Below are 26,586 nucleotides of genomic sequence, written 5' to 3' on the forward strand. Positions count from 1 at the left end.
CGGTCCACTGAAAGTCCATTAGGTGTCCTGCTCAGCATCTGTATTTGTTTGTGTCTGAGGTACCAAAAAGAATTAAAAAAAGTTGCATCCTTATACAATTTTATACATCAGCCAAGAGCTGAAAAGGGGAACAGCGATATTGGTGCTTTCTCACTGCCTTAAATGTGCAAAAATCCATGCTCCCTGTGGATACAGGGAGGAAAAGATTGATCAAATATTGGATGATGATGATGATGATGATGTACTTCCTGTAATGTCAGAGATGCTGCTTGTAGTTAGAAAAACAGCCACTTTTGTCTGCTTTGTCTGAAACCCTCTTGCTTTTTTTGATGGTGAAAATGGTGGAAGACGTGATGCTGTATTTGAATTTAAAGCAGATTGTGTAAAAACAAACAAAAAGAAATGGGGGTGGGGTATTTTTTTAGTTGTTTCGCACCCAGTTGAGCTGGGCTCACTTGAATTAACGGGAGCACAACCGAACTGTTACGATTTTATTTTTCTTTCCTTTTTTTAAGCCTGACAAGCATGTTTTGAAGCTTTCTAAAGGGGATGCATTGTTACAAGACCTTTATCTTTATGTATGCGTGTATTGGATGGAAGCCATTTAGATTTTCGATTGTCTTTTTCTTTAACTGGGTTGGTTTTGCACACTTTTACGGTCGGGGTGGGTTGTAAATAACTAATTCTTGCACAGTGAATCAAAGATGAATTATACCCTGTTTATGTTCCAATGTGCTTCATCCACTGAGTAAATTGTACTTTAATAACGGAAAGGACAAAAAAAAACCGCAACAATTCAACATGCTGTCAGAAGCAGATGTGTCTTGTGGTGATTGGATGTTTGCCCATGCAGGAGGCATACGGTGTACAGTAAGAAACTCTTTTTAACTCACTAAAATCACAAACTCCTGCGTACTCCTCGTCCTGCCATGAAATACTCCGAGTCTACTTTACCTGTAGTTCCTTCAAAGTAATAGTCTGGTCATTTTGAAAGAGTTGTTCTGTCAAATAGTTAGCACTAGGGATGCACAAATACAAGATATTGTTCAAAAGTACAAGTGCATATTTGCTCATGCCTTGTACCAATACAAATACAGTATTAACAAATATTACATTTCATACAATTTGACAAAGTATTTGAAGGAAAATATGTTCCCAAACTGTTCATTGGTGAGTGGCAAGGATGAAGGGAAACTCTAGCTCCGATCTGTATATTCCCAGAACCCTTTTCGGCTCAACGACACAATTTAGCGTTTCCAGCTTCTGTTAGCAAACTCTTTGAATTTAAGATTGTTTTTTTTTTATGTTTTATCAAATTACTTGTCTTGAAAAGGATTGGCTACATTTTGTCCCCCTTCTTGACAACTTCACTGAGCATACAGTCTGCTTTACTTTTGTCGCCGTTCATTTCAGCACAACTCCCCACGGCTTCTTCTTCTCGGCTGTTTGGTGGCTAGCAAACAACTTTATAGTGAATTACCACCATCAGCGGGAAGGAGTGTAAATTAGAGTTGCATTCGGGCCCAAAAATTCCAATCCGACTCGGCCCCAGCCCGTAGCCATCATTTACGAATTCCACTCGACCCGACAGATTAACAGTAATTAAAGTCCGAGCCCAAAAACCCCGGACATTTTTAATTAAACTTTGACTGCTTATAGTTATTAACGGTCGGCAGCTGAGTAAAGGGGGCAGAAGATCAGAGCTGAGGGGGTGTTTGTCCTTTCATGGCCGTCAAAGTGCTTCTGCCTGCATTCTGCATTATTCAGACACGGACCCTGCTCTGACATGTCTGATTTGGGATCTCACCTGTTTGGGTCATCTGCCGCGCGCTTCCGTTGAGTGCAGCGGCTAAATGAACGTCCATTTGGGCGATGGATCACTTCCTGGCAGTACAGTCTCATCTGAAGCTTAATTTAACTTTTTTGTACCTCTTTCAAGGCTGGTCAGCATGCGGTCAAATGGCTGCATGCGGCTGGTAATGGTATGGCAAGCCATGTTGCCATATAATTGGATCGTGGCTGAGCCGCTGACGCAATCCAAAGCCCAACACTGACCCAGCCCACCCATCCAGCACATTATTATGGCCTGTCCCGGCCCAAATTCGGATCGGGCCCGTCTTCGGGCCCGGGTTAGAAATGACAGCTATATTGTAACTCAGAACAACCGACTCAAAAAGCCAATCCCAATGTGATATTACCAGTACTCTTCCTCTACAACACAGGTCAAACTCAAGGCTCGTGAGCCAAATCTGGCCCTCATTATCAAACTACCTGGCCCCATAAGATGAAGTTTGAAATGTTAAATCATTTTATTGCTTCTTGTTTTGCAAAAACTCATAAATACTTCATTCATTGTAGACTTCTTTGTTTATTTTTTCAGTAATCTTTGATTTTTATATGGAAAACACAAAGAACGTCAAATGAGACCAGTCAAACTCTTGTTGATGAACGTGTGTGGAGATGTCAGGGAAATGACTTGAGTTAATGTATTGGCTGAAACAGGGATCTCTACTCATGACGTCTCACATATCATTTGTGTAGATAATCCACTTCCTCTTCTTTCACTGTAACCCGGATGTTACTACAACGGCATGGCAAAAATGCAGAGATCCAATCGTATAACCTTAATAGGAAAAAATGTTCCTGGCACGAAGTTAGACAGATCTGACTTCAGTAAATACAAGAACGCTCAACTGAAACATTGGCTGTGGCGTTAAGGTCGTCGACAGACTGGAAAGCCAGTGGAATTGGAGCGATTGAATTATACTGATAGAGCAACTGGCCCAACCTTATCTTGTATTTTTTGAACTGAGACCAGCAAGAACTGAAGCAATCGGTACCAAGAGTAGTACCCATGTATTTTTGTGACCAGAGTCCCCACACTAGGGATATGGGACTCTAAGTCCCGCCTACTCACCCATACTGGAACCAGCCAATAGGGAAGCTGGTCACATTCCGTTACTAGTCTTTGGAACGAGTACCCACCCAATCCTGGTATCAGTATCAGTGCATTCCTATTTAGAACCCTATTGGCTGTGATATTAGTCACAGAGCATTAAGTATGAAGAAAAGGCAGAAGTCTTCCTCTGTTCTAAGCGAATGGTTATCCAAACAAATGGCCTGCTTTATGTCATTTTTCAGGCTTATAGAGTAAAACAGCTTTCTCAAAAACAACATGCGAAAGAATTGCCACCATTTATGGTGATACTAATCATTTGTGTAGTAACCTAGACATTTGGTTGAAAAACGATGGCAAATTAAAACATAATGTAGAGGTTTAATATAATCAGCTAATGTCGTGTTCTTGAGAAACGTTTTATCAGCTTGTAAAATGTTATACAATGGGACCTTGCTAGGGCAAAAACTTCTGACCTTTTCTCCATACTCTGTGCTCTATGACTGATGTCACGGCTGATATCAATAACTGATGGAACATCACTTCAGAAAATGACCAAACTGTTCTTTTGAAGCCACTTCCTTTCTGGACTTTTAACTCCCCACCATGTTAGGGTGATTAGCTGCCGGAGGCACTGAAGCTGACCCAATACCGTACTGTACAAACCAGCTAACAGGTGCTACTGGTTCGTTTAAAAAGCCCATCGGAGACCAAGACGTCTTGTTGACACAACCTCAGGAGAAACCTATCCTCTACCTGTGCTCAGCTTCACGTGTCTCTGCAGCCAAGCCTCAAATGGTGCATGCATTCTTCTGATCAGCCTTACGTCTGTAGTTGCATGCCAAGGTTGAAATTACAACCATTACAGGTTGCCTATTACCTAGAATTAGACCCATACACCAAACCTATGTACACTCCTGTTATAGGCTATTAAATCTCAAGAAAACAAAGGTTTTGACACCACTTTGTGTTGATCAATTGTTTGTTTTTCTCTACGTACACTTACAGTTGCATCTCAGTTGGAGACCATAGCATTTATTCTGGTTGTTTTTTTTTTTTTTGAGTGAAACATTTGTCTTGAAATGTTTTATATTTTGTACATTTTTATGTAACATATCATGTAAATAGACAGAGACAGTGATTTAACTCATCTGGAAGATTTTGTAGTCTTTGTAAAACCCTAATAAATGGTTCTTGGTGTCACTCGAGCAGACAATAATGTGAGTTTGTGTCGTCTGTTGGACTGTAATCAACGTGTTCATCGGCAAAGACGCTCAAGAGAATGCCACTTTAATAATAATATTAATAAAAAATTAAAACAGAACTCCTTTTGGTCGTAAATAGAACACTGATGGCCCATCTGTGAATCAGACTAACAAACCCTTATTGTGAGGATTGAAAGAGCAATCTGCATATGTATCTAGCTTACCTCAGCTTTATAACTCAAACCCCACACTCTCAGTTCTTTGAACTGAGAAAGATCGGATGAGAAGCAAAACGTCTTCAGTTACAAAATAAAGTCCAATTGTTTTTGTCTTGAACTTCTTTTGAACACTGAGCTCCTTTTTGGTGGTGGTGTGTGGGTGATCGGATCTTTTTGTGTTCAAAACTTGGATTTGTACCTGAAAGACAAAAAACTACACAGATTTTTAGAATTTGTTCCAAAATCAAAGGCCTTGCATTTCTTGAAGGAAGGCTAATCTGTCGCTGCCTTTCATGACAGAGGTTTAGACTCAGATTGTCATATGATTAAAAAAATGCCAAAGTTGTAGCCTTTTTGGTCAAACCTTGAAAATAACATTCAATTCAGTTTATTTATATAGCACCAATTCACATCAAAGTTGTCTCAGACAATTGCAAATGTAAATCAGTGATTACTTTCTGAGAGTTTCAGTCAAATCTGTCCAATTAGATATTTTAGTAACAGACACACACACACACAATTATGAAAAAAATTATGGTCTGCCTTCACTTTTTGGCAGCAGGTGATAAACATTGAGTATGTAGATTTGATACTTAATTGGTCCTATTGATTTCTAAACTATGTTTTTCTCTAAATAAAACAAGTATAATGCACCATTGTGCTACATTCAGTCATTCATTTGTGGGTTTCTACTCACATCTAGTGGTTAAAATATGGAAGCACGTTTAAAAAAAAAATCCTGTACTGTATACATAAAAAAGGAGGTTAAACAGACGTTCGCCAAAATTATCATAAAAAGGTTCAAAGTTCAGAGAACCAGAAAATATTTTTATTTTAAGTTATTGTCCACGTGACTTTAGTGTCTTTTATTTTGAAGGCTTGCTGTTTCCTGTTCCGGGTAGCTCAGTTCAGTCACCCAGCGAAGATGGGACCCGGCTCGACTCCCTCACATGATCAAAAGATGTCCAAAACTAAAGGGGATTTTCCCTCCATACCGAAACACTCCTACTGGTTGGACTTCTGGGTGTTTGTGTTGTTTGACATCGCTTTATTCCTCTTTGTTTATTTCCTAATCCCGTGAAGAGGTGAGTGAAAGAAAGCGATGAAGTTTTTTTTAAAGGGCGGCTACGGAAGTTGAGCTAATCCTAAAAACGCTATTTAAATGATTTGGAACATAAATAACCTCATAATGATTTATCAGTATTAGGAATGTTAATTTAAAATTGAAACATTTCTTTAAGGTAAAGCTTGTGTCTTTTACGCAGTAATGTTACAGAACACATAGTTTATGTTAAAGGCTACGCCACTGATGAGTGGTGCGTTTTAGTAACGAAAAATTCCGAGTCGCCTTGAACTCGTCACTGTTCTGGCTGTTTACAGACAGGAGCTGCTTTATTCTTAGTTATGCTTCTTAAATATTGATACTGACCAAGCTTTGCTTCCATTATTTTGCTGATTGTTTATGCAAAGCAGACATCTTGAAACGTTATCCCTAAGGTAAGATCCCTCAAGCAGTTGGCCTGCAAATGATGCAAATGATGTGAACTATGTAAATGTTATAGAGACAGACAAACTGAGAAGAACAGTATGAGCTCAGCTTTTGCTGGAGTATTCAGTGTGATAAAGACGCTGGAGTATACAGTGTGATAAAGAGGTGTCCATCCATCCATTATTTTGTTCTGAAGTCGGGTCGTGGGGGCAGCATCTTGAGCAGGGAGCTCCACGCATCTCTCTCCACAGCCTCTTCAGCTCTTCTGGGAGGACTCCAAGGTGTTCCCAGGTCAACTGAGAGACAGTCTCTCCAGTGTGTCCAAGGTCTTCCCCGTGGTCTCCTCCGCAGTTGGACATTCCCGACGCACCTCCCTAGGGAGGCGCTCAGGGGACATCCTTACCAGGTGCTTGAACCACCTCAACTTGCTCCTTTCAATGTGGAGGAGCAGCGGTTCTACTCAAAGTCTCCTGATAACTGAACTTCTCACCCTGTCTCTGAGGGAGAGTCCAGCTACCCTGCACAGGAAACTCATTTCAACCTCCTGTATCCACGATCTCATTCTTTCAGACACTGTGCAGAGTTCATGACCTCAGGTGAGGGTAGGAACATAGACTAATAAACAGAGAGCTTTGCCTTACAGCTCAGCTTCCTCTTCACCACAACGGACCAGTACAGAGTCCACAATACTGCAGATGCTGCACCAATTGAGGACCATGGCCTCAGATTTGGAGGTGCTGATTCTCTAATAACGACATGCTGGGTCTAATTTTCTTCAATTTGTACTTTTCTTGCCCTCGTTGATTTTACCTGCTGTGTTCACCTGTCCATATCTCTTAATCTGGACAGCGTCGCCTGATTAAATTGACATTTCCGAGCCGTTTACAGAAGAACCCACGAGTTTAAATCTGAGCGATGCTGTTCACTTCAGTCCTCATCATCTGTGTTTGTTTCAGGTTTGTCCCCGTGACTTTGGCGGCTGAGGACATGAAGCGCAGGTCCTGCCCTGCTCTGAAGAAGGCCAACCCAGATTAGACTGAACTTAACGCCACGCTTCGTTTCCACACCTGGGTCCATCGATGGTCAAACCTTTGGACACAACATCCTGACTTGATCCTCACAAATCCCTCTCTGAGCTGCAGCTCGTCTGGGTTTCAGTTGTTGTTGAGAGGAAGATAAAAATGTTAAAGTACTGATGAAAACTCACTGAGCTTTGACTGACTGCTACTCTCAGGACTCGAGTAATTGTAACGATTTATGTAAAACCCGTATGTGCTTACTCTAAATGTTTTATTTTCTAATTTAATGTCTACACTCTTTAGTAAACCATTTGGTGAACATGTGTTTGGACCAGAGAAGGTGTGAAAGATTTAAAAAATATACTTGCACACCATAAGGAACAACTTGCATATAAAGGTTTTGGGAATTTGCACATGAACATTTCAAGCACAAATAAAGTGTTTTGGCTTTTTGCTTGATTTTATATATATATTACTAGATTTTGTACTTTTCACACGTATACAAAACTTATATTTAATGCTAAAAGTGAGCTTTGATATTTTAAAAACTAGTGACTGCCCACCTTTTATTTTGAAAGAGTCAACGTTTCCGGTTAAAAAGTTATTAGCACGCTAGCATGCTAAGTTGCGCTACTTTTTCAAAAACTTAAAAAAAAAAAAGTCTTAAGGTACTATCTACATTATGGAAAACGTATGTGAAGTGGAAAACACAGGTTCGTTTAAAATTTATTTATTTACTGTTTGTTTTCTTCTCCAGTTTTCCTGTTTGTTCGCTACGAGAGCTAACAGCTATCATGCTAGCTAAGCTAACGTTAAAACATCGTAGCGTTTTAAATCGCTGCTGGAGAAGATCAAGGGATTTTATTTAAATTTTGATATGTGTTTGCTTAATTAAACTACCTAAAGTTAAAATAAGTTATTTCACAAAGTGTCTGACAACAAATATGTTAACTAAATGCTATTTTTATAGCGTTTTTTGACACGTCGTACCCCTTTAAATAAACTTGATATTGTGGCATTAAACAGTTTTCTGAAAAAGTTGCTCAAATATTTGATAAATGGTTTGGAAATAAAACCTCTCAGCTAGTTTAATTAGCAGCTTGTGGATATACTTTTTGTTTAGTTCCCAAACATTTAAGATGTGTAGCCCCACATGCTGCTAGAAGCGTATTAACATCTGTTGTGACATCTGTAATCAAATTACACAAAGGCTTAGTGCCAACCCCAACAACTAATACACAAGTTTTATTAATTTTAGACTATTTTAAGAACTGGGGATCACAACTGACCTCAACTTTGGAATCCAGTGACCCCACATGGACCTGTCTCTGTTCTGTTTGCTTATGAACGCAGCCGTACAATAACACAGTCACAGAGGATTATAGTGATTTAAAAAGAAAAGTTAAATCTGGACATTCAAAAAAACAAAGCAAGTGTCAGGAGGGCTGTGATCAGTCTTACATCGGGGAAACTAAACAGCCACTGGCCAAAAGGATGGACCAGCACAGAAGATCAACATCATCAGGCCAGGACTCTGCGGTCTACACTCATCTCCAGGCCAGCGGTCACTCTTTCAGGGATGAAGATGTGCACATCCTGGATAGAGAGGAACGATGGTTTGAGAGAGGAGTAAAGGAGGCCATCTTTGTGAAAAGAAATCGTCCATCATTAAACAGGGGTGGAGCCTCCGGGTTCAACTGTCCCCCTCTTACAATGCTGTGATTGCTAGTATCACTCAGCCCTCTGTGAACAGTAAACAGCCATCAGTGTGCTAATGATCCATTGTTAGGCTGATGGTCCTTCTTGAGCATGTGATCAGCTGGTTTTGGTTGTCAGCAGCAAAACTGGTTGATCCACTCTGAGACGGTGCTATTTAAGAGACTGAGCTGAATACAGCACCTCAGACTGAGGAAGTCTCTCAGATAAAACGTTTCTACGTTTTGTTTTGTTGAATGTCCAGAGGACCAGATAGATTTTTCTACCTGGATTATTGAGCATGCATCAGGATATTGTAGTGATTTGTTTAATGCATCCATGTCTTGTTTCCATGGTCATCACTGCAGAATGATGGTGTTTCGTCTATTCAAGTCTCAGGAGTTTAAAAAAGCAACGGGACTTCTCTTTTTTTTTTGTTGTTGCTGTTGAAGACATTCACATCTCGGTTCAAACTGAACTGTGTCGAGCTGCGAAGCTTTAAAGTTCCCGAGGTGCTTCTGAATTTATACACAGATTAGTCCCACTCCTCCTGGGGGTCGTTGGGGATTTATCAGCCTGGTCTTTGTGAGAAGAGTTTTAGTGACGAGCATAAATGTGTAAACTGATGTGAAACTGACTGGGAAACAGATCCTTTTTTTTTTTTTTTTGGCTGCGACGTGTCGTCCTTCATCCAATGGACTTCATCAGTTCGAATCTCGGATTGATTGAAACGTCTCAGCCATAAAACAAACCGTCCAGATGACCCGACTGAACATTACCACTGTGTTCAAATTGGCTGATGAATAAGGAAGTTGTGCAGTTATCGTGGATCAGACCCACTCATCATTGCAGGGCTTTAAAAAACACTTTTGGGCCAACAGAGTGTCGTGAAAGTTTCTCAGAATGGAGAAAATAGTTTATATTAATTTACCAGAATGAATCCTATATGTCCACTATGGGAATATTGATCTCTGAAATCTAAGCCAAATGTTCAAACTCACCTGTCCCAGTGATCAGGGGTGGGCCGTTGGATCGTCTGTGGAGAGGTTGTTTAGTTTCTCCTATGTACACCGCCTTGAACTGCAGATGTCACCCTGCTCAGTTTGTTTGGGGGGGTTTGTCTTTAAGGTGAACCAGCCTCTGTTTGAGGGTCCTGCTTATTTTGGAGTGCACCAGGAGGTTGTGTTTGGAGAAAATTCTTCTGAGTGTCTCAGTGAAATTTCTGTCTTATGCAGCTTTACAACCCAGCACGTTCCAGTTTGGATTGAGAAGTGAAACAAATTTAACAACAAGAAAAGAAGTCTAGTCCTGCATGGCACAAACATACCTCATTAACAAGGTTTTCTAAAAATCATTGCCTTCTGTTTTACTTTTATGAAAACGTCCCTTTCATCTGTCCAGATGTATTCCTGCCCCTGTCGTCCCTGAAGCTGCTTATTCCTCCTCTGCGGCTCCTTTCTGCAGCCATGTGGCAGGCGGCTCAGCGGAGAGACGTTCTTGATTATGAAAAGCTCGATGAATTTGTGGCACTGGTGACGGCAACGGTCCCCGACCTGCTCAGTCCAAAGCAGCGAGGCAAACTGTTGTTCCGACTGCGAGCAAAAGTGAGTCGGTGTGAAACACGTTCAGAATGACCAGGGGCGTCCAAACTTTTTCACGCGCAGGTCACAATTGTTGTGTTGAATGCACTCGTGAAATGCAAAGATTAAGTTTTGGATTCAAAATGTCTGAATATCATTTTTGTAATATTTTTTACTTTTCAACTCAACAACGTCAGCATATAATATTTTAGAGAAGACAAAAGTACAGTGTTTTTCGGCCTATAATTTGCAGTTTTTTGCAGAATTTACATGCCCTGCAACGTATAGGCCGAAGCAACATATTTATTGATTTTTTCCCATATTTATAAACCAATTCTTTTGCTCAGATATGACCATTTTCATTCATTGCGGCTGAAAAAAAGAAGAGCAGTACCACTGTCAGCCACTTGATGGCAGCAGTGTAGTAATAGTGTGTGGCATGCTGTTGTATCATGTAATAGGTAAACGTGGCTAAAATGACAAATTCATAATAGTTCGAGACAAAAACAGCTGGACTTTATTTATTATACTTTATTGTTTTTTTCTTGCACTTTTGAGAATTGACCATGTCCTGGATGACAGAATCTTCACCAGCTTTTAATGACTCGGTCGGCCTGCCATAGTCTCCCCACCTTCATTCTGCTCGCTGCTTGGAACTGTCAAAACAGCTCAAAAAACATTCAACACACAAAAAAAACCCCACCACCCTGGCACAAATGCAGCCGATTTGTCCATTAAAGTGCATTTATTAAGCAAATGTTAGACTGAGACACACATTTACTATAATTTCGAGCAAACAAATAATTGTTTTTAAGTGTTAATCTTGTTAAATTATTGTTAAAGTCCTCCCGTGCACGCTCCCACGGCCTCCATTTGGCAATCCATCGGTTTTTGGCACAGCACCGGTCCATATTTCCGTGTTGTCAGCGGTGACACATAACAGATGAGACGTGTACAGCGAAGCGACATATTTATGGATTTTTCCACTTTATTAGACAAATATGGACTTATAGGGCGGAGCGACGCATACAGCAGAAAATATAGTATATAGGTTTTGTGGTAAAGGAGTTTTAAATCGTTGTAGATCCAAAACATGAAAAGCCTCCAAACATTTAGCTTAAAAAAAATAAAAGCATTCATTTTATTTTGATTGGTTGGGTCTGTTTTTTGTTTTTTTAGTCCTTTGAGAAGAATATCCTAACGCTGCTCAGTAATCCAGGTAGAAAAATGTAAAAAAAAAAAAGAACAAATAAAGTCCGGTTCTCTGGACGGATTCTTCTTTGACTTTATTTTTTTGTCCTTGGAAAGAAGAGTTCTGTCTCTGAAGAGACCTAAATAGAAGTCACTGCTTCAGACCTTTGAAACTAACATTTTTAAAATCCTCCCTGAGTTAGTGTGTGTGTGTGTGGTGGTGGTGGGGGGGTGCTTTATTTATTTATGCATTTGTTTCTCTATATAAGGACATCTTCAAGTGTAATCTGACTGCGTGTAGTTTGGCCAACGACCTGCGACGCAATATTTAAGACGAAGTTCGGATTTGCCAGCCACATACGAGCACATGCCAGAAGCTAGCCAGGGTCGCCATCGTCGGACACGACGTGGACAACATCATGCATTTGTTTACTTATTTTTCAAAAATTGGTTTGGACTGGCCACGGCTGGCCCACCTTAAAACGATGGTCCAAATACCAAAATGTTCCACCTGGCAGCCACTCAAATTGATGTATGTGCTAGGTTTGAAGCAACACTAGTAAAGGAGATTCTTTCGGCCGCTCCGTTCTAGAGAACTTGTCACAGCGAGTAAACTTGCATAAAAGATTTATGCCAGATTTTCTTCCTGATACAACCTGGGCTCAAAACGGCAGATTACAACACGTAACCAGTGAGCTACCGCAGCCCAGTCGAAGCAGTTCCACTGTGTGTGAACGATGCTCTCAACAAAGTCTTATTTTCCTCTATTAATGATTCAATCAGCAGCAATTTTTATCTTTAAGAATTTTAAGAATGTCAAAAGTCAACTTTTTAGTAAAAGTTAGTTTGTGATGTGGAGAGACTACGTCCCTCAGTTGGACTGGGAAAAAACCTTGGAGTCCTCCCAGAAGAACTGGAAGAGGTGGCTGTGGACCTTCCTGCTCACGCTGCTGCCCCCGAGAGCCGACTTCAGAACAAGTGGATGGATGGATGGATGGATGGATGGATGGATGGTTTGTGATCCTCCTTATTGTGAAATTGGTTGAAAACAATTATCTTTGTAGAGATCTAGTATAGAGCTGTATGGATGGTAAATGAGGCACAGATTGTTGTGCAAAAAGCTTTGAGTATCTTGAAATAAGATAGAAAGGTGCTATATAAATACCGTATTTTCTGCCGTACACGTCGCACCGCCCTATAAGTTGCATCAGTCCAGATATGTCTAATAAAGTGGAAAACTCCATAAATACGTCGCTCATCTTATACGTCGCATCTATTACGCGTCATCGTTGACAATCCAGAAGTGTGGGCCGGTGTTGTGCCAAAAATCGATTGGCAGTCAAATGGCGGCCGCGGGAGTGTGCATAGGAGGACTTTAACAAGAATTTAACAAGATTAACACTTAAAAACAATTATTTGTTTGCTCACAATCATAGTAAAGGTGTGTCTCAGTCTAACTTTTCCTTAATAAATGCACTTTGACGGTCAAATCAGCTGCATTTCAAAAGTATTCAGTGCTCTGGGAGCGTGCCGAGAGGAAATCAGGAACACTGTGCATTTCTTCAAGATTTAACAATATAAGTACCTAAAACAATTATTTGTTTGCTCGTAATTATAGTAAAGTTTTGTCTCAGTTGAACTTTTACTTAATGAATGCACTTCATTGATCATATCAGCTTCATTTCGTCGGGGCGGTGCAGCGAAATGAAGCTGATATGACGGTTTGTCCAGGCAGCAAGCAGAACGAAGGTGGCAGTTTATGGCAAACCGATTGTGTCATTAATAGCCACTTTTACCTATTACATGACACAATGGTATACCATACTATTCAAGTGCCATCTAGTGGCTGCAAATGGTAGTGTTCATTTTTTTCAGTCTGAATGAATGAAAACGATCATATCAGCCAAGAATTAGTTTATAAATATGGGAAAAATCCATAAATACTTCGCTTCGGTGTATAAGTCGCAGGACATGTACATTATGCAAAAAAACTGTGACTTATAGGCTGGAAAATACGATACAGTCCTTTTACTTTTTAATTTTTTTTTATTATTATTATTATTTTGGCTGCTCCCTTCGTCACCAAGCTAACTCGATGTCCATCGTCATCATCCTCTTAAACATGAGGGTCAAATTGGACTATTCATAAATCGCAGCCACACAAAATCACTCCAAAGGCAGAAAATGGCTCACGGGCCACATATTTGACACCCCAGTTATCAGCTTTAGAGACATACAGTAGCCTCATCCCTTGTTTTTAATCCTTGTGTTTAGGTTATTCTTGAGTTGTGCAGAAGTGCAGAAACGGCGAATATTTCATGTGTCCGGCCTCACTTAGAGAGGATTCGACCGCCGGGATATCTAGGAGTGAGTATGATTTTATACGCCGAGTGAAACGTGTCAGTGCTGACCTGCTCTCATCGTTGTCCCAAATCCACTGATTGTTCTTCAGAGTGGAGACGCAGAGGTAGACGCAGAGGAGGCTGTTTTTGTACAGTTAATCCAAACGCTGCTGAATGACCCAGCAGAGAGGGAGCACTTTTACCAGGTGAGGAATCGTCAAGAGTAGAAATGACCCGAGTCAGAGCTTCAAGCTTCAAATCGAACCAGGTTAAATCCATCATCCACACATTAGTTTCAACAAGTGTAAACTGTAGGCACTCATATTAACAAGTATGCAAGCAGATCTGCTGTTTCCAAACACATCCCCTCGATTTATGTGTTTGTTAAAAAACATTATGTTAATATTTTCAATTTTCCTCGTTATTGTACTATCCTATTAACTTTTTCTTAGATTTTTTGTTTCATTCTCACTGAATTCGGTGTTGGCGACCTGCAAACTGTGCGGCTGGATTTTGCTCAGGCAGATATGAAAATCACGGCATGTCTTTGTGCGCACGGCTTACAAAACTGTATTCAGGACCTTGCACAATGTTTTATCGCCCGCCTCTGCAGGCACATTACCCACTGTCTAAAATCTTTGGATTTTTATGTAGACAGCAAAAATGCAACACAGAGGCATCCATTTTGCTCCCAACATGTGAGCTTTGTGCACATGCTCCACTCCTTGTTTCCTGTTTTTGGTGTGTTTTCGTGGCAGCATTGCAGTGCAACATAACGACCTGGCCTAGTCAGTGTTTTCATGTGGATAAAAACATTTCCAGAAACAGTCATGTTTTCAAGGTTGTTGTTTTTTTGGAAACAACAAAAAAAATATATTGTTTGGAAAAACATTGTACATGTGGACAAGGCCTCAGTGAGAAGCAGACGTTTGCGATCCTGATCTGGCAACATTTGTGCAACAGATTTGTTGTTAAATAGTGGAAAACTTGTCCCAAAGCTGCCACAGGCGTCTCAAATCCTTCTCAGTTTACCATAGTTTCCTTACTTGTAGAGAGCTAGAGCTGAAACTCTTCTTATGACAGAAAACATCAAATTTCCAGGTCAAAATCTTCATTTCTAAAGTGTACTTCATTGGAATGAATTACAAACTGTGTTATAGTTGCACATGTGGGTACAAAGCAGGCTGATGTGGGTATGAAGTGTGCAGCCTAGAAAACAGTTTATCAAGCTGTGCATGCAAAAATAGGTTGTGAGTTTCAAAACCTGAGGCTGAATCTTAACTGGATTTCATACAAATTTGAGTCACCAACAAGGCTCCACTGGTCACAACCCACTGAGGTACTGGCGTAAGTTTTTTTGAGGGTACACAAATTGGCATTGCAACATCAAGTAAAGACAATTTCCCACCATACACTCAAAGGATGGACAGTTTTAGAGTATTTGAAGTATCAATAAAATGTGTAAATTGGAATAAATAATGCGTCTGTCCTTTTTTTTATGTCCAACACCTAAAAATGATACACCAAGTTTTTTTTCCTTAAGGTGTTTTTCTAGGTGGTGTTTTTTTTTTTTTTTAACTCAACACCTACACCCCAAAATAATAAAATAAACGTTGGTTACGTACTGTAACCCCAGATTCTATGAGTATAAGCGTAGCCCTTTAAGGCCTTCGCTTTAGTGGGTTTATCCCGTTATGCAGAGCATAAGCACTGAAAAAAAATAGTCCACGCCCACCTGCTGTGTGGGCCCCACCCGGTCCGTATAAATTACGTTAAGAGCGGGAAATCGGCTCCCAAAATAGCTTTTTTCTTCAGCCATTTAGGAGCCAGTGAGGCCCGACGCTTAAAGGGCTACGCTTATACTCATAGAATCTGGGGTTACAGTACGTAACCAACGTTCTATGTCGTATAAGCTTCGCCCTTTAAGGCCTTCGCTTTAGTGGGTAAAGGGCGAAGCCGATGTGGTCCTCGCCTCACTGGGTCCATTCGAACACAGTAAGAAGCGGAAGCTTGCCCAAAAAACGTCTTTTCACTCAGCTCCCCGTGTGCATAACTACGCATCGCGTAATTATGTGCCATGCACAGACGCATGTTGAGTAACTATGCGTTCTGACAAAGCATGAATGCCCCGGAAAACTTTCAACGGGAAGAAGAAGTTGAAAAGAGGGGGGGGGGGGGGGCATGAACCAACTGGTTCATGGCTGAACAGTATAAACAGATTAATGTCCATGAATTGATTATTGATCAAATGAACTGATTGGTAACAATAGTCATGAACTGATTAGTGACAATAAAACCAAAATCACAGACACGACTTGTGACTGATAACAACATCTCACACTGTAATGCATGCAGACAGAAGTGAGCTTAAACAGAGTTCTATGAGAACAACAATATTCATTCTGTTAGAGCACTAAGGACAGAATGTGTCATGGAACGAGCCGTTACATCACGTAGGTAAAAGCGAATAAATGAGCAGGGTGTTGACCATGCAGCCGCAGTGCAAATGTCCTGCATTGACATACCATTATGCAGAGCAGTCGAAGATGCGAAACCCCTGGTCGAGTGTGCTTAGAGGTTGACAGGAGGCCCTAAATCTGATGCTCTGTAGGCTTCAGAAAAGGCCTCACACAGCCAGTGTGACAAGCGCTGGATGGATAACGGCGACCTGCAGAAGCATCTCTATAATGCACAAACAATTATTGAGTTTGAAACGCATTGCAGCTGTGCGCGTTATGTAACACATCAACGCCCGCACCGGGCAGAGAAGATGAAAAGATGCTTCCTCTTCTGATCTGTGGGGGGGAAAAAAACCCCTCCAACGATATCACTCTTGATTTAAAAGAGCTCGTGATGTTTTAGGCATAAAAGCTGGGTTTGGTCTTAAATCAGCTGAGCTGCCCGTCAGCCTAAATTCTAAGGCATGACGAAGCAACAGAGAGGGCAGATAATTACTTACCCTCTTAGCGGGTGTTAAAACCAGCAGCAGGGCTGTTTAAAGAGACAAGAATTTAAGTGAAACCTGATCCAGAGGCTCAATTGGAGCTTTGATCATGGCTCGCAGGACCAGCGTTAAACCCCACTGTGGAGCAAGTGGACGTGAAGCAGGCCTGTGTCTCTGAACATCTTTTAGAAAAACGCTTCATCAGCGGGTGATTAAAAGCTGTTCTGTCTCCGAAACCTTCGTGGCAGGAATAGATGACTGCAACGTACGTTAAAGCGTACTGAAAACCAACTCCCTATCCATCAGCTGTTGTAGAAAAACAACACGCCGCCTAAAAGGCATGAGGTGGTCTCTAAACCTTCTCTGTACACCAGCGCTGAAAAGCCGTCCCCTTTGATGTGTACAGAACTGTGGTAGATGCAGCACGTGAATCTTGAATTGTGCACACTATCTCCTGAGGGAGACCCATCCTCTAAGTGGGACCGCTCAGCGGTCAGACCCACAGGTGTTGACCTATTTCTGGGTAACTCTTGGTCGCTCCTCCTGCCTGAAGGAGAGCATCCTCCCTCCACGACAGTTCCACGGCGACCCGACAACAGACGTTGCAGGCCTGGGAACCATGGTGCGTTCACACGCCGGGAGCCACCAGGAGAGCTGTCAATCCCTCCTCCTGAACTCGGTTCAGGAACCGTAAAAAACAGAGGAGGTGGGGGAAAAGAAACGCGTATAAAAGCGTTTTGGGCCACCGGCTGTGAGCAAATGCGTCCCCCCCCAGCGATGGATCGTCTCGCGGGCTCAGGGAAAACCATAGTTGACACTGAGCGTTCTTCTCGCGTCGCAAACAGGTCCACAGCTGCTTTGCCAACTTCTGCTGCGTCTGAAAACATCAGATCTGGATGGAGGGTCTGGTCCACGTGACGTGGGCCGCCCCTGGACGTCACATCTGCCCCTCTGTTCAGAACACCGGATATGTAAAACCGCTCTAATAGAGAGCAGGTTTTGATGAACCCAACTCAGTAGCTTTCGCACAATGTGTAACATCTGGGCTGAACGCACACCCTTTGATGGTTATGTAAGCAGCAGTCATCATGTTGTCTGTGTGAATCAACATGTGTTGATTCTGTAGCACGGGAGCAAAGTGTTGAATCACATTCAGTACTGTGCGACACTCCAAAACATTGATGTGGGCTGATGTGTAGTGGGGCCACAGCGCCCCTACTGCTTGAGATAGGCATGTCCCCCCCCCCCCCCCCCCAGCCTGACAGCAACGTGTCCGTGAAGACTGACCCGTGACGTGGGTCTGCTGAGGGGGACTCCCTCTGACAGAAAACAAGGTGTTTCCCCAGAGTCGGAGGTCTGCTTCCACAGAGGAAGGGACAATGATCATCCGTCGTTTGTTTTACTGGATCCACATGCAGACGTGCAAAACACCTCTGGAGGCGTCTCATGTGAAACAAACCAGCGGAAAACACTGTGTGAGTGACATCATTTCCAACAGCTTCATGACGGAGACAGCTGTTAACACTTGCCAGGTCTTACGTGGCTGAGTTGACTTTTTTTTAAAAAAGTGTCGAATCTAGTTTGTGATAAACGAGTTTTCATGGTGGTTGAATTTAATTCCACTCCCAGAAACAAATGTCTGGGCCGGGAAAATCGAGCTTCCTTCCAATTTATGGCGAAGCCCAGATTTAACAGGTGTGATGTCAACACCTGATCCTGCATCAGCGCCTCCTGTCTGAAGTGACAGGAGCAGCAGATCATCCAGGTAAAACAAAAACTCTCGTCTCTGTGTTAGGATGATCGGTATGCGTTCTCTGGATGTTAACAACAGATCCAAAAACGGTCTCACCCCTCCGATCCGTGAGTAAAAACCTTGTGTTTTCTCTCCCTTGGGGAACTCTGTAGATTACTTTTATCAGAAAACACTTGGATTTCTGCATTTAGGGATGAGAATCAGTCTGATGATGACGGGACCGTTTTTTTATAACTCCTCTGAATGGAGGGGTTCGGGTTGCAAACTGTAACTTGTACCATTTGCATAAAACCTTGTCCATCCATCTGAAAAACGGCAATCATGTTTTAGCCACTCTACGTAACGTTCGTAGGGTGAACGTGCATTAAGTGATGTGTCATGTTTTGTACGGCTGTCAGCAGTCCGCCCCTCAACCGCCGTCATGCGTCGCGGGAATGTTTTCTGTGTGATCCCGGGCGAGACTTGTGCTGAAGGCGAAGCGTGTGACAGCTGATGACGCGGTGGGGCTGCGCGTTTGACGTCGCTGTGCGAACGTTGAAAAGGCGGAGGGCGTGACTTCATTTACGCCGTGCTGTTGGAGTGAAGGCTGCTAGCCCCGCGGGAGCACACGTTGTTCTCTGGAGGGACGCGCGCCGCTCTCGCTGGAGGGGCGCGCGCTGGAGGGAGGCGGGACTCATTACCGGGTTCTTCAGCTGCTTCCCGTTTAAGCTGCGGTGAGCTGCCGAAAGCTGAGACGCGGTGGGTGACGGCTGCCCGCGTTGATTCGTCGAGACGGGTGTCGTTTCTTGTGAGAGAGAAAGGACCTCCACCCGAACCAGCCTGCGGACCACATTTATACCGATGTGAGCTGGTTAGCGCCGGCAGCTGTGTGTGCGCCAGCATCAACGCAGCGCCGTTTGGATGGAGGCTGTTCATTTTAGTGATCGACTCGTCATGTCAAGAGCGGCGGTGAATTAAAACCCTATTTAAGGACACCGGCTCATGTGGAGGCTGTTCCATCCCACAAGTGCGAGTTGACACCGCTTGAGTGAGGATCGTGCAGTTCTAGTTGGTAACGAGTTATTTTCGCTTACCGTTGTGCCGTGATCGACTCGTCATGTCTAGAGCGACGGTGAGTTAAAAAACCTTTAATTAAGGACACCGGCTCATGTGTGGAGGCTGTTCTGTGATCGACTCGTCATGTCTTAGAGCGACGGTGAGTTTAAAAACCTTTATTTAAGGACACCGGCTCGTGTGTGGGGCTGAGTTTAAAAGGCCTTATTAAGGACACCGGCTCTTATGTGTGCGGCCGCTGTGAGCTCATCCGGGCTTACAGACTGGCTAAAAAACAGACACTTTGATCATTAATGATGATTTATTTCAACTTTCGTGTCACTTTTACACACACCCTCCGGAGACCGTCATTTTGAGAGCTTTCTCTCTCATGAGCTCTGCGATTGTTTGCCCAGAGCGCTGTCTTGCAGGCGAACTCTGGGGAAAACGCTGAGCTGCAGGCTGGATTCTGACGGGCGGGGCTGGTGGTGGAACTCAGCGAGAGCCGCGGCCGTGGAAAAATCAAAGCTTGCTCGCGACGGTCCCTCCAGCGGGGACGGGGTGGGCCGCGCGGCTTGATGAGGTGGCGCACAGCTTCTGGCACCTCCTCCGACTGTTTCACTTCGCCAGCATGGTTTGAAGCTGCTCTGAACAGTGCGTCCGCGATGGCTTCATCAGGTCTTGTGCAGATTCTCCGGCAGCGAGGGGAGTAACGAAGCCAGGTGGGTCGATGGATCATCGACATCCGCGCTGCAGTCCTCGACAGGCAAACCGTGGGAGAGGCACACATGTTGAGCTGGCGTCAGCTGCCTTACAGAGGGAGTTCTTCGTCTCCAAGGCAGGTCTGCGGCCTTCAGTCCCTTGGACATGCTATATGCTAGCAGCGCACGTTGTTGCTAGCTGCGGCTGCCTGAAAACACGTTGGTGGGCTCGATTGGAGAGCGTGGTCGCCGTCTGGTTCGTGTTCCTCCGGAGGGACGGAACGCTGCTCCGACCTGGGCAGCTTCGCTCCGGAAGCTTCCGCGAGGCTTGGCTCCAGGGGGGGTTACCGAGGAATAGCCCCGCTCGGTGAATCCCTCAACTCTGGTGATGGGAGCGGACTGGGGACCGACTCCTCTAATCTACCAGGAAAGAACCGTATGCGGCCTCGCCCGTCGAACGTCCTGTTGGAACGTGAGGCCGTATGGATCAAGACGGTGAGCCACAGTGGAGCCCAGTGAAAAACAACCTTTCCGCCGATCATCCGAACTGGCGGGAAAAAGGCGAGGGACGTAGAAAAAAAAGGGGTCCCTTATGTCAGCCTCCTCCCGGGTTCCGCCGGGCAACCCCTGAGGGCGCTGTCGGCCGGGAGCGGTGTGATCGCCGATGCGAAACGAGGTGGGATGGGGTGAGCATTCACTCAGCCCCCCTCCACCTACACTACGCTCCCCAGGAGGGAATGAGCAGCGGGGGCTGCAGCTGAGCACGCCTGTCCCGGAGGAACCATCCGGTTCGCCCCGAGGGTCGGCGATAAGAGGAAAAAACACAAGATGGCGTTGTCCAGCGTGTAGTGACCTGTCACTGGGAAATGTTCCCCGACGCTTACCTTGGAATAAGACTGCTGTCATCTTCTCCTCGGGGAGGAGAACTCACCGGACGACCGGAGGTCGACTGCCGGGCCAAGCATCCTTCACAAAGGTTGGTCATTTACACAATTTATCTTCTTTGTTCTTCTGACAGTGCTATATTAGCTCGCTGAAGAAAAAATGGGAGCCGATTTCCCGCTCTTTACGTAATTTATACGGACCGGGTGGGGCCCACACAGCAGGTGGGCGTGGACTATTTTTTTTCAGTGCTTATGCTCTGCATAACGGGATAAACCCACTAAAGCGAAGGCCTTAAAGGGCGAAGCTTATACGACATAGAACGCTGAGCCATCGACCCAACACCCCGACCCCGCTCGAAAACTTTCGGTACGAACAGCGCACAACACAGATGTGTCTCAGCCTCCAAACCCATACCCCCGTGGACAAAAATCACGGACGAGATGAGCGCCCTGCCATGTAGGGGAGACACTATGGCAGTGGAAACTATGGTCACAGGTGAGCTGTCAACTGTAGCATACATGTTCCTCTACACCAGGGATGTTCAGCTAAACTGCTCAGGGGACCACAGTTACTGAGAGCCAGCAGCTCAGGGGCCGGACATCCAGCAGTTAAAGTCATTATGTCAATAAATTAAGTATTACAATGATCTGTTACCGTTTAAATGGTTTATTTTATTGCATTGCATCATAAATGCAATAAACAGAGCCCAAACCCCCAAAAATATGTATTTGTTTAATGAAGTCATCGGTGGGCCGGCCCACGGGCCACCAGTTGAATAGCCCTGCTCTGCATACTGATCCACTGGACTGAAAATGAAGAACTTAAAGAGCTCTTGCTAGCAGGATTAGCAGCAGCGTCACACATTTCTGTACCCAGTAGCAAACGTTGAACATTTGAAGAAAAAAAATTATAACTTGACAAGTTTGATGAATGTTTTTGTATCAAACGCCCATCACCATCGCTCACCTGATTATGTGACAAGTTTATTACCTCTCAGTTCCTCCTCAGCAGTCTAGTGTGCATGACGACGTCTGCAGGTACATCTGAACGTTCACACAAGAAGGACCCAATACAGAGACAGAATGTTGTTCTTACACTTGGTGTCGTTTTTCCACCAAGGGATCATTTATGCATCTGATTGTTGCCTTTTCTGTGGTTGTGGTTTTGAGAACTGGTGATGTTTTCTTCCCCAGGAGGTTTTTCCAGCAGAGTATGACGTCAGTTATGATGCAGACATGCAGCTTCTTGTGTGGGAATTCCTTTCCAAACTGGAAAGCCTTCTGCCAGTGCCAGACCTCGGCCAGGTAGGAAGTGACATCACATCTGTCGGATAAAGAACGTAGTGCAGAAGCTGCTGCTCCTCATGTTGAATACAGATGTCTTTTATTGTGATAATGCTGGTGTGACATCACACACTAATTCAACATAGAGGTTTATTTTTTGTATCTGTGTAAATTTGAAGTCAGTCCAATTCAAGATGATCACCGCAGTTAATCGACATTAGTTAGCACAAAAGTTGCTAATAATTCAGGCAGTTTTACTGATAGTGAGCTAAAAAAGGAATGGAGAAATAGCTGAGGAACTAAACCTACACAAAACGCAATATGTAGACCTGTCGCAATAAACAATAAATCAATTCATCGTATGATAAATGAAAATTATCGACCTCATTTTCATTTATCGGCTTTATCGTTTCTTTGTGTCTCTCTCTACTGAAGACACTGGATGACAAAAGACTCAACTCCGATGCTCTTCACTGACCCCATCTTTTCTCTTTAAAATCTGTTTTAACCGTCCAAAATTGTGTTTTTGTATCGTTAAAAGCAGCTAAGCTAAAAGGCCGACCTCGTGAAAAAACCTCCGTTTTGTCGAAGCTCCAGAATTCACAGTTGAAACCCGTGCCTTTGTGTAAGAAGTTGTTTCTCTGCAAAAAGAAGATGAGAACTTGTTTACTGATTTTTAATTAAAAGCTTTGTGTGAAAATGCTAAAGAGCTCAAACCACACCGAGCGTCCGCCATTTTGAGAACCGAAAAACAGGAATGAGAGACAGCCCATGTCACGTCAAGGGGCCTCCCTCCCATTTTTCTTAGAGAGACACGCTGCTGCTCCCTCACTGTCCATCCTTTGGTTCAGTCATATACATTTTATACAGTCTATATAAAAAGGTGCTACACTCAAAATACAATTAACCAACATTTCTTCTTAAATTTGACAATAATTACTAATTATTGTCAAATTTCAAACAATATCGTTTATTGCAATAATTTCTGAGACAGGGATTAATCTCCCAGCAGAATTTGCTATCGTGACAGGCCTAGCAATATGGCAACACTGCATGAGATTAAGCATATTATTTTGATAATTTGACCAAAACAGATTTAACTTTGTAATTTATCAATTTAAGATAGTCGTAGTTTAAAACTCTGACATTCTGACAGTCTTTTTGTGAATGAACAGACTGTTTCATGGCTGACCTTTGCCCCCTCATTACTGAAGGACATGCCAGCGCTCACTAACCCTGACGACGTGAGGGCTCTCCTGCAGCACCACACAAGCCTCAAGTCTCTTAGTGTACAAGGTAAACTCAGCGCGTCAGTCGGGTTCAAATGTTCCTGTGAATATCAAATATGGTTTTATTGTGTGTTCTGCTCAGGTTCCACAGTAGAGATGTCCACTCAGGTCTTTACCTGCTCCGAGTGTCCGTTTTTCCACATGCAAGAGTCGTACCTGCTGCAGCACGTTGAGCACAGTCACCCTGAGCACTACAGCCAGCTCCAGAGGACTGCACACACAGCTGAGGCCCCCACGAAGAAACCTCCACGACCTCGGTTTCCACAACCCTTCCCCATCCATGACAGGCCGGACCCCCACACGTGTCCGGACTGCGGCAAAACGTTCACACGTGCCTTCGACGTGACGCGTCACCAACGCACACACACAGGCGAGCGCCCGTACACCTGCGAAGAGTGCACCAAGACCTTCAAGAACTCTTGGGATCTGACCAGACATCAGCGTCTTCACACCGGAGAGAGGCCCTTCCTGTGCTCCCAGTGTGGCAAGCGTTTCACCCAGATGGGCTTGCTCAAGCTGCACTTTGAACGGACCGCCTGTGGACAGAGCTGCAACCCTCCGTTAGACTTAACGACGGAGGTGGTGGTGGCAGAGGAGACGGCAGAGAAGGAGCGCCGGTACAAATGTCAGAAATGTGGCGAGAGCTTCAGCAGCGTCCTGGACCGGCTGAGACACAGACAGAGCCACGTGGTGCGACGCCAGTACAAGTGCTCCCTGTGTGACAAGATCTACAGCCGTGCCTCGGACCTCAAGAGACACCAGATGAAACACACAGGCGCGCGGCCGTTCTCCTGCGAGTGTGGGAAGAGCTTCACGCACTTGTGGCTTCTGAGCAAGCACCGGCAGATCCACACCAGGGGGCGGCCGTACGTCTGCTCGGAGTGCGCCAAGAGCTTCGCTCAGCTGCAGACCCTGAGCAGGCACCTGCTGGTCCACAGCGCTCAGCAGCCTTTTCAGTGTCCGCTCTGTGAGAAGAGCTTCACCCAGCTGGCCAGTCTGACCCGCCATGAGAGAACCCACACAGGTGAGAGGCCGTACGTGTGCACCACCTGTAAGAAGGCCTTCCTCACTAAAGGAGAGCTGGCGCGACACCAGCTCAGCCACAGCAGCCTCCGAGCCTTCGGCTGTCCTCAGTGCTCCAAGAGCTTTAAAACTAAACGTTCTCAGACGCAACACCTGAGCAGCCACACAGGCGAGCGCCCGTTTGTGTGCACCCGCTGCGGAAAGAGGTTTGCCAAGTCAGCCTCGCTCCTACGCCATAATCTTACTCACAGCGGGGAGCGGCCCCATCACTGCCCCCAGTGTGGCAAAACCTTCATCACCTCTGGGGAGCTGCTCCTCCACAGACGCATCCACACAGGAGAAAGGCCTTATTCATGCTCCTACTGTGAGAAGAGCTTCAGGTGCTCCTCTGACCTCAACGTGCACGTCCGAACGCACACCGGGGAGAAGCCCCACAGCTGTCTGCTCTGTAAGAAAGCCTTCCTGACACCCGTACGGCTGAGGAGGCACATGCGTACACACGTATCGAAGAGCACGACCGTGGGACCATTAAGTGTTTGATGTGTGGCACAGGTAGATTTATTTGAGTTTGACTGTTCGAAAGACTCATGTTTGTTTATTTATTTATTTGATGCTAATATTCATGAAATATTTCTTATTCTGATTTTGTGAAGAATTAAATTTTGTGTTTAGTGTTGGCTGATGATCACAAGCAGGGTGGGTGGGGTGGGGGGGTTCTGTAAGCAGCCAATGTGAAAAATCAAAGTTGACCCAGAGGTAAGTCGAACTGAGTCTTGTAATGTTAAAATATTTTAAAATAAATTGTGTTTGTATCAAAGCTGTCGCCACCAACCATCATTTGTGTTTGCTTTATTTAAGCAGTACTGTTATTGTTTATTGTTTACTTTATTTAAGCAGTACTGTTATTGTTTATTGTTTACTTTATTTAAGCAGTACTGTTATTGTTTATTGTTCACTTTATTTAAGCAATACTGTTATTGTTAGGAAACCGTATATTTCAGACTATAAGGCGCATTAAGCCAAACAAAACATAAGTCAAACAATTAATTCACAATAACTCTCAACATTGTTCAGTTGTTACACATAAAATACAAAACAACACACATTGTTGAGCGTTGTGTACCACATGAAATGGATTCGAAGTCAGTAAGCACAACCACAATTAATCCATAAAGTGCTCGCTGTCGATTTTTGAGAAAATTAAAGGATTTTAAGTGAATTTTGGAGCTTGGACAAGACCAAGTTTTTTTTTTCCCACAGGTCGGTCTGTTAGCTTAGTGATGAATAGACAGGCTGTGTGTGTTCACTCTTATATAGTTACTTTATTTATATATCTATTTTCATGTGTTATAAACTGTTCACACATATTTGATCACGTAGAGGTGAAACACTTGTTTTCCACAGCACTGACAGGAAGGAGGGGCCGAATCATGTTTCTGTAGACAGTGTTGTGTAATGTCATCTTTCATGCTGTGCTCTCACATGGTAGAAACTGCAACATCAAGATGTACATCATAGAAGTTCATGATGTACGTAACTCCTTGTACAAGAGAACCAGAGACGGTTGCAATCTTGCTGGAACAGACCACTGTCAGCTGGGGCAGTGGGCGAAGAAACGAGACCATGCCAGACCACACCCAGGAGCATCGACTGACCCAGAACAACATCACGATAAGGAAATCCCAATGGAACTGATGACGCTGTATTTACACGGAGCAAAGACATTTGTAACTCAGACGTGTTTTTTGATGGATGTAAGGTTCCTCAGACTGAGGAAGTCTTTCGGATGAAAGCCGAAACGTTTCTACATATTTTTGGTTGTTTTTTGTTTTGTTTTTTGAATGTCCAGAGGACCAGATTGAACTTTTTTTTAGATTTTCACAATGTTCCATCTTTCTGAGACAGTTAATTTTGTTTTTTCATTATTTGTCAGCCATAATTTTGCGGGCACGGTGGTGCGCTTGGAGCTGTTGCCTCTCAGCAAAAAGGATGCTTGTTCAAATCTTGGCCTTTCTGGGAGGAGTTTGCATGTTCTCTCTGT

At 43.9% G+C, this 26,586-nt stretch overlaps 1 protein-coding gene across 1 annotated transcript in view; it reads left to right on the plus strand.

Annotated features, from left to right (window-relative positions):
- The first annotated feature begins 10,073 nt into the window (after nt 1-10,073).
- LOC119428559 (zinc finger protein 345-like) overlaps nt 10,074-26,586 on the plus strand; it is a 28,035-nt gene continuing 11,522 nt past the window's right edge. The window contains exons 1-6 of the mRNA XM_037696242.1: nt 10,074-10,126; nt 13,568-13,660; nt 13,746-13,841; nt 22,144-22,254; nt 23,409-23,529; nt 23,605-25,016. Coding sequence (XP_037552170.1) covers nt 22,186-22,254; nt 23,409-23,529; nt 23,605-25,016 — 1,602 coding nt within the window. The 5' untranslated portion in view covers nt 10,074-10,126; nt 13,568-13,660; nt 13,746-13,841; nt 22,144-22,185. The remainder of the gene's footprint in view (nt 10,127-13,567; nt 13,661-13,745; nt 13,842-22,143; nt 22,255-23,408; nt 23,530-23,604; nt 25,017-26,586) is intronic.

This window comes from Nematolebias whitei, chromosome 22, assembly GCF_014905685.2.
Source record: "Nematolebias whitei isolate Nwh7 chromosome 22, NemWhi1, whole genome shotgun sequence".
Taxonomy (NCBI): Eukaryota; Metazoa; Chordata; class Actinopteri; order Cyprinodontiformes; family Rivulidae; genus Nematolebias; species Nematolebias whitei.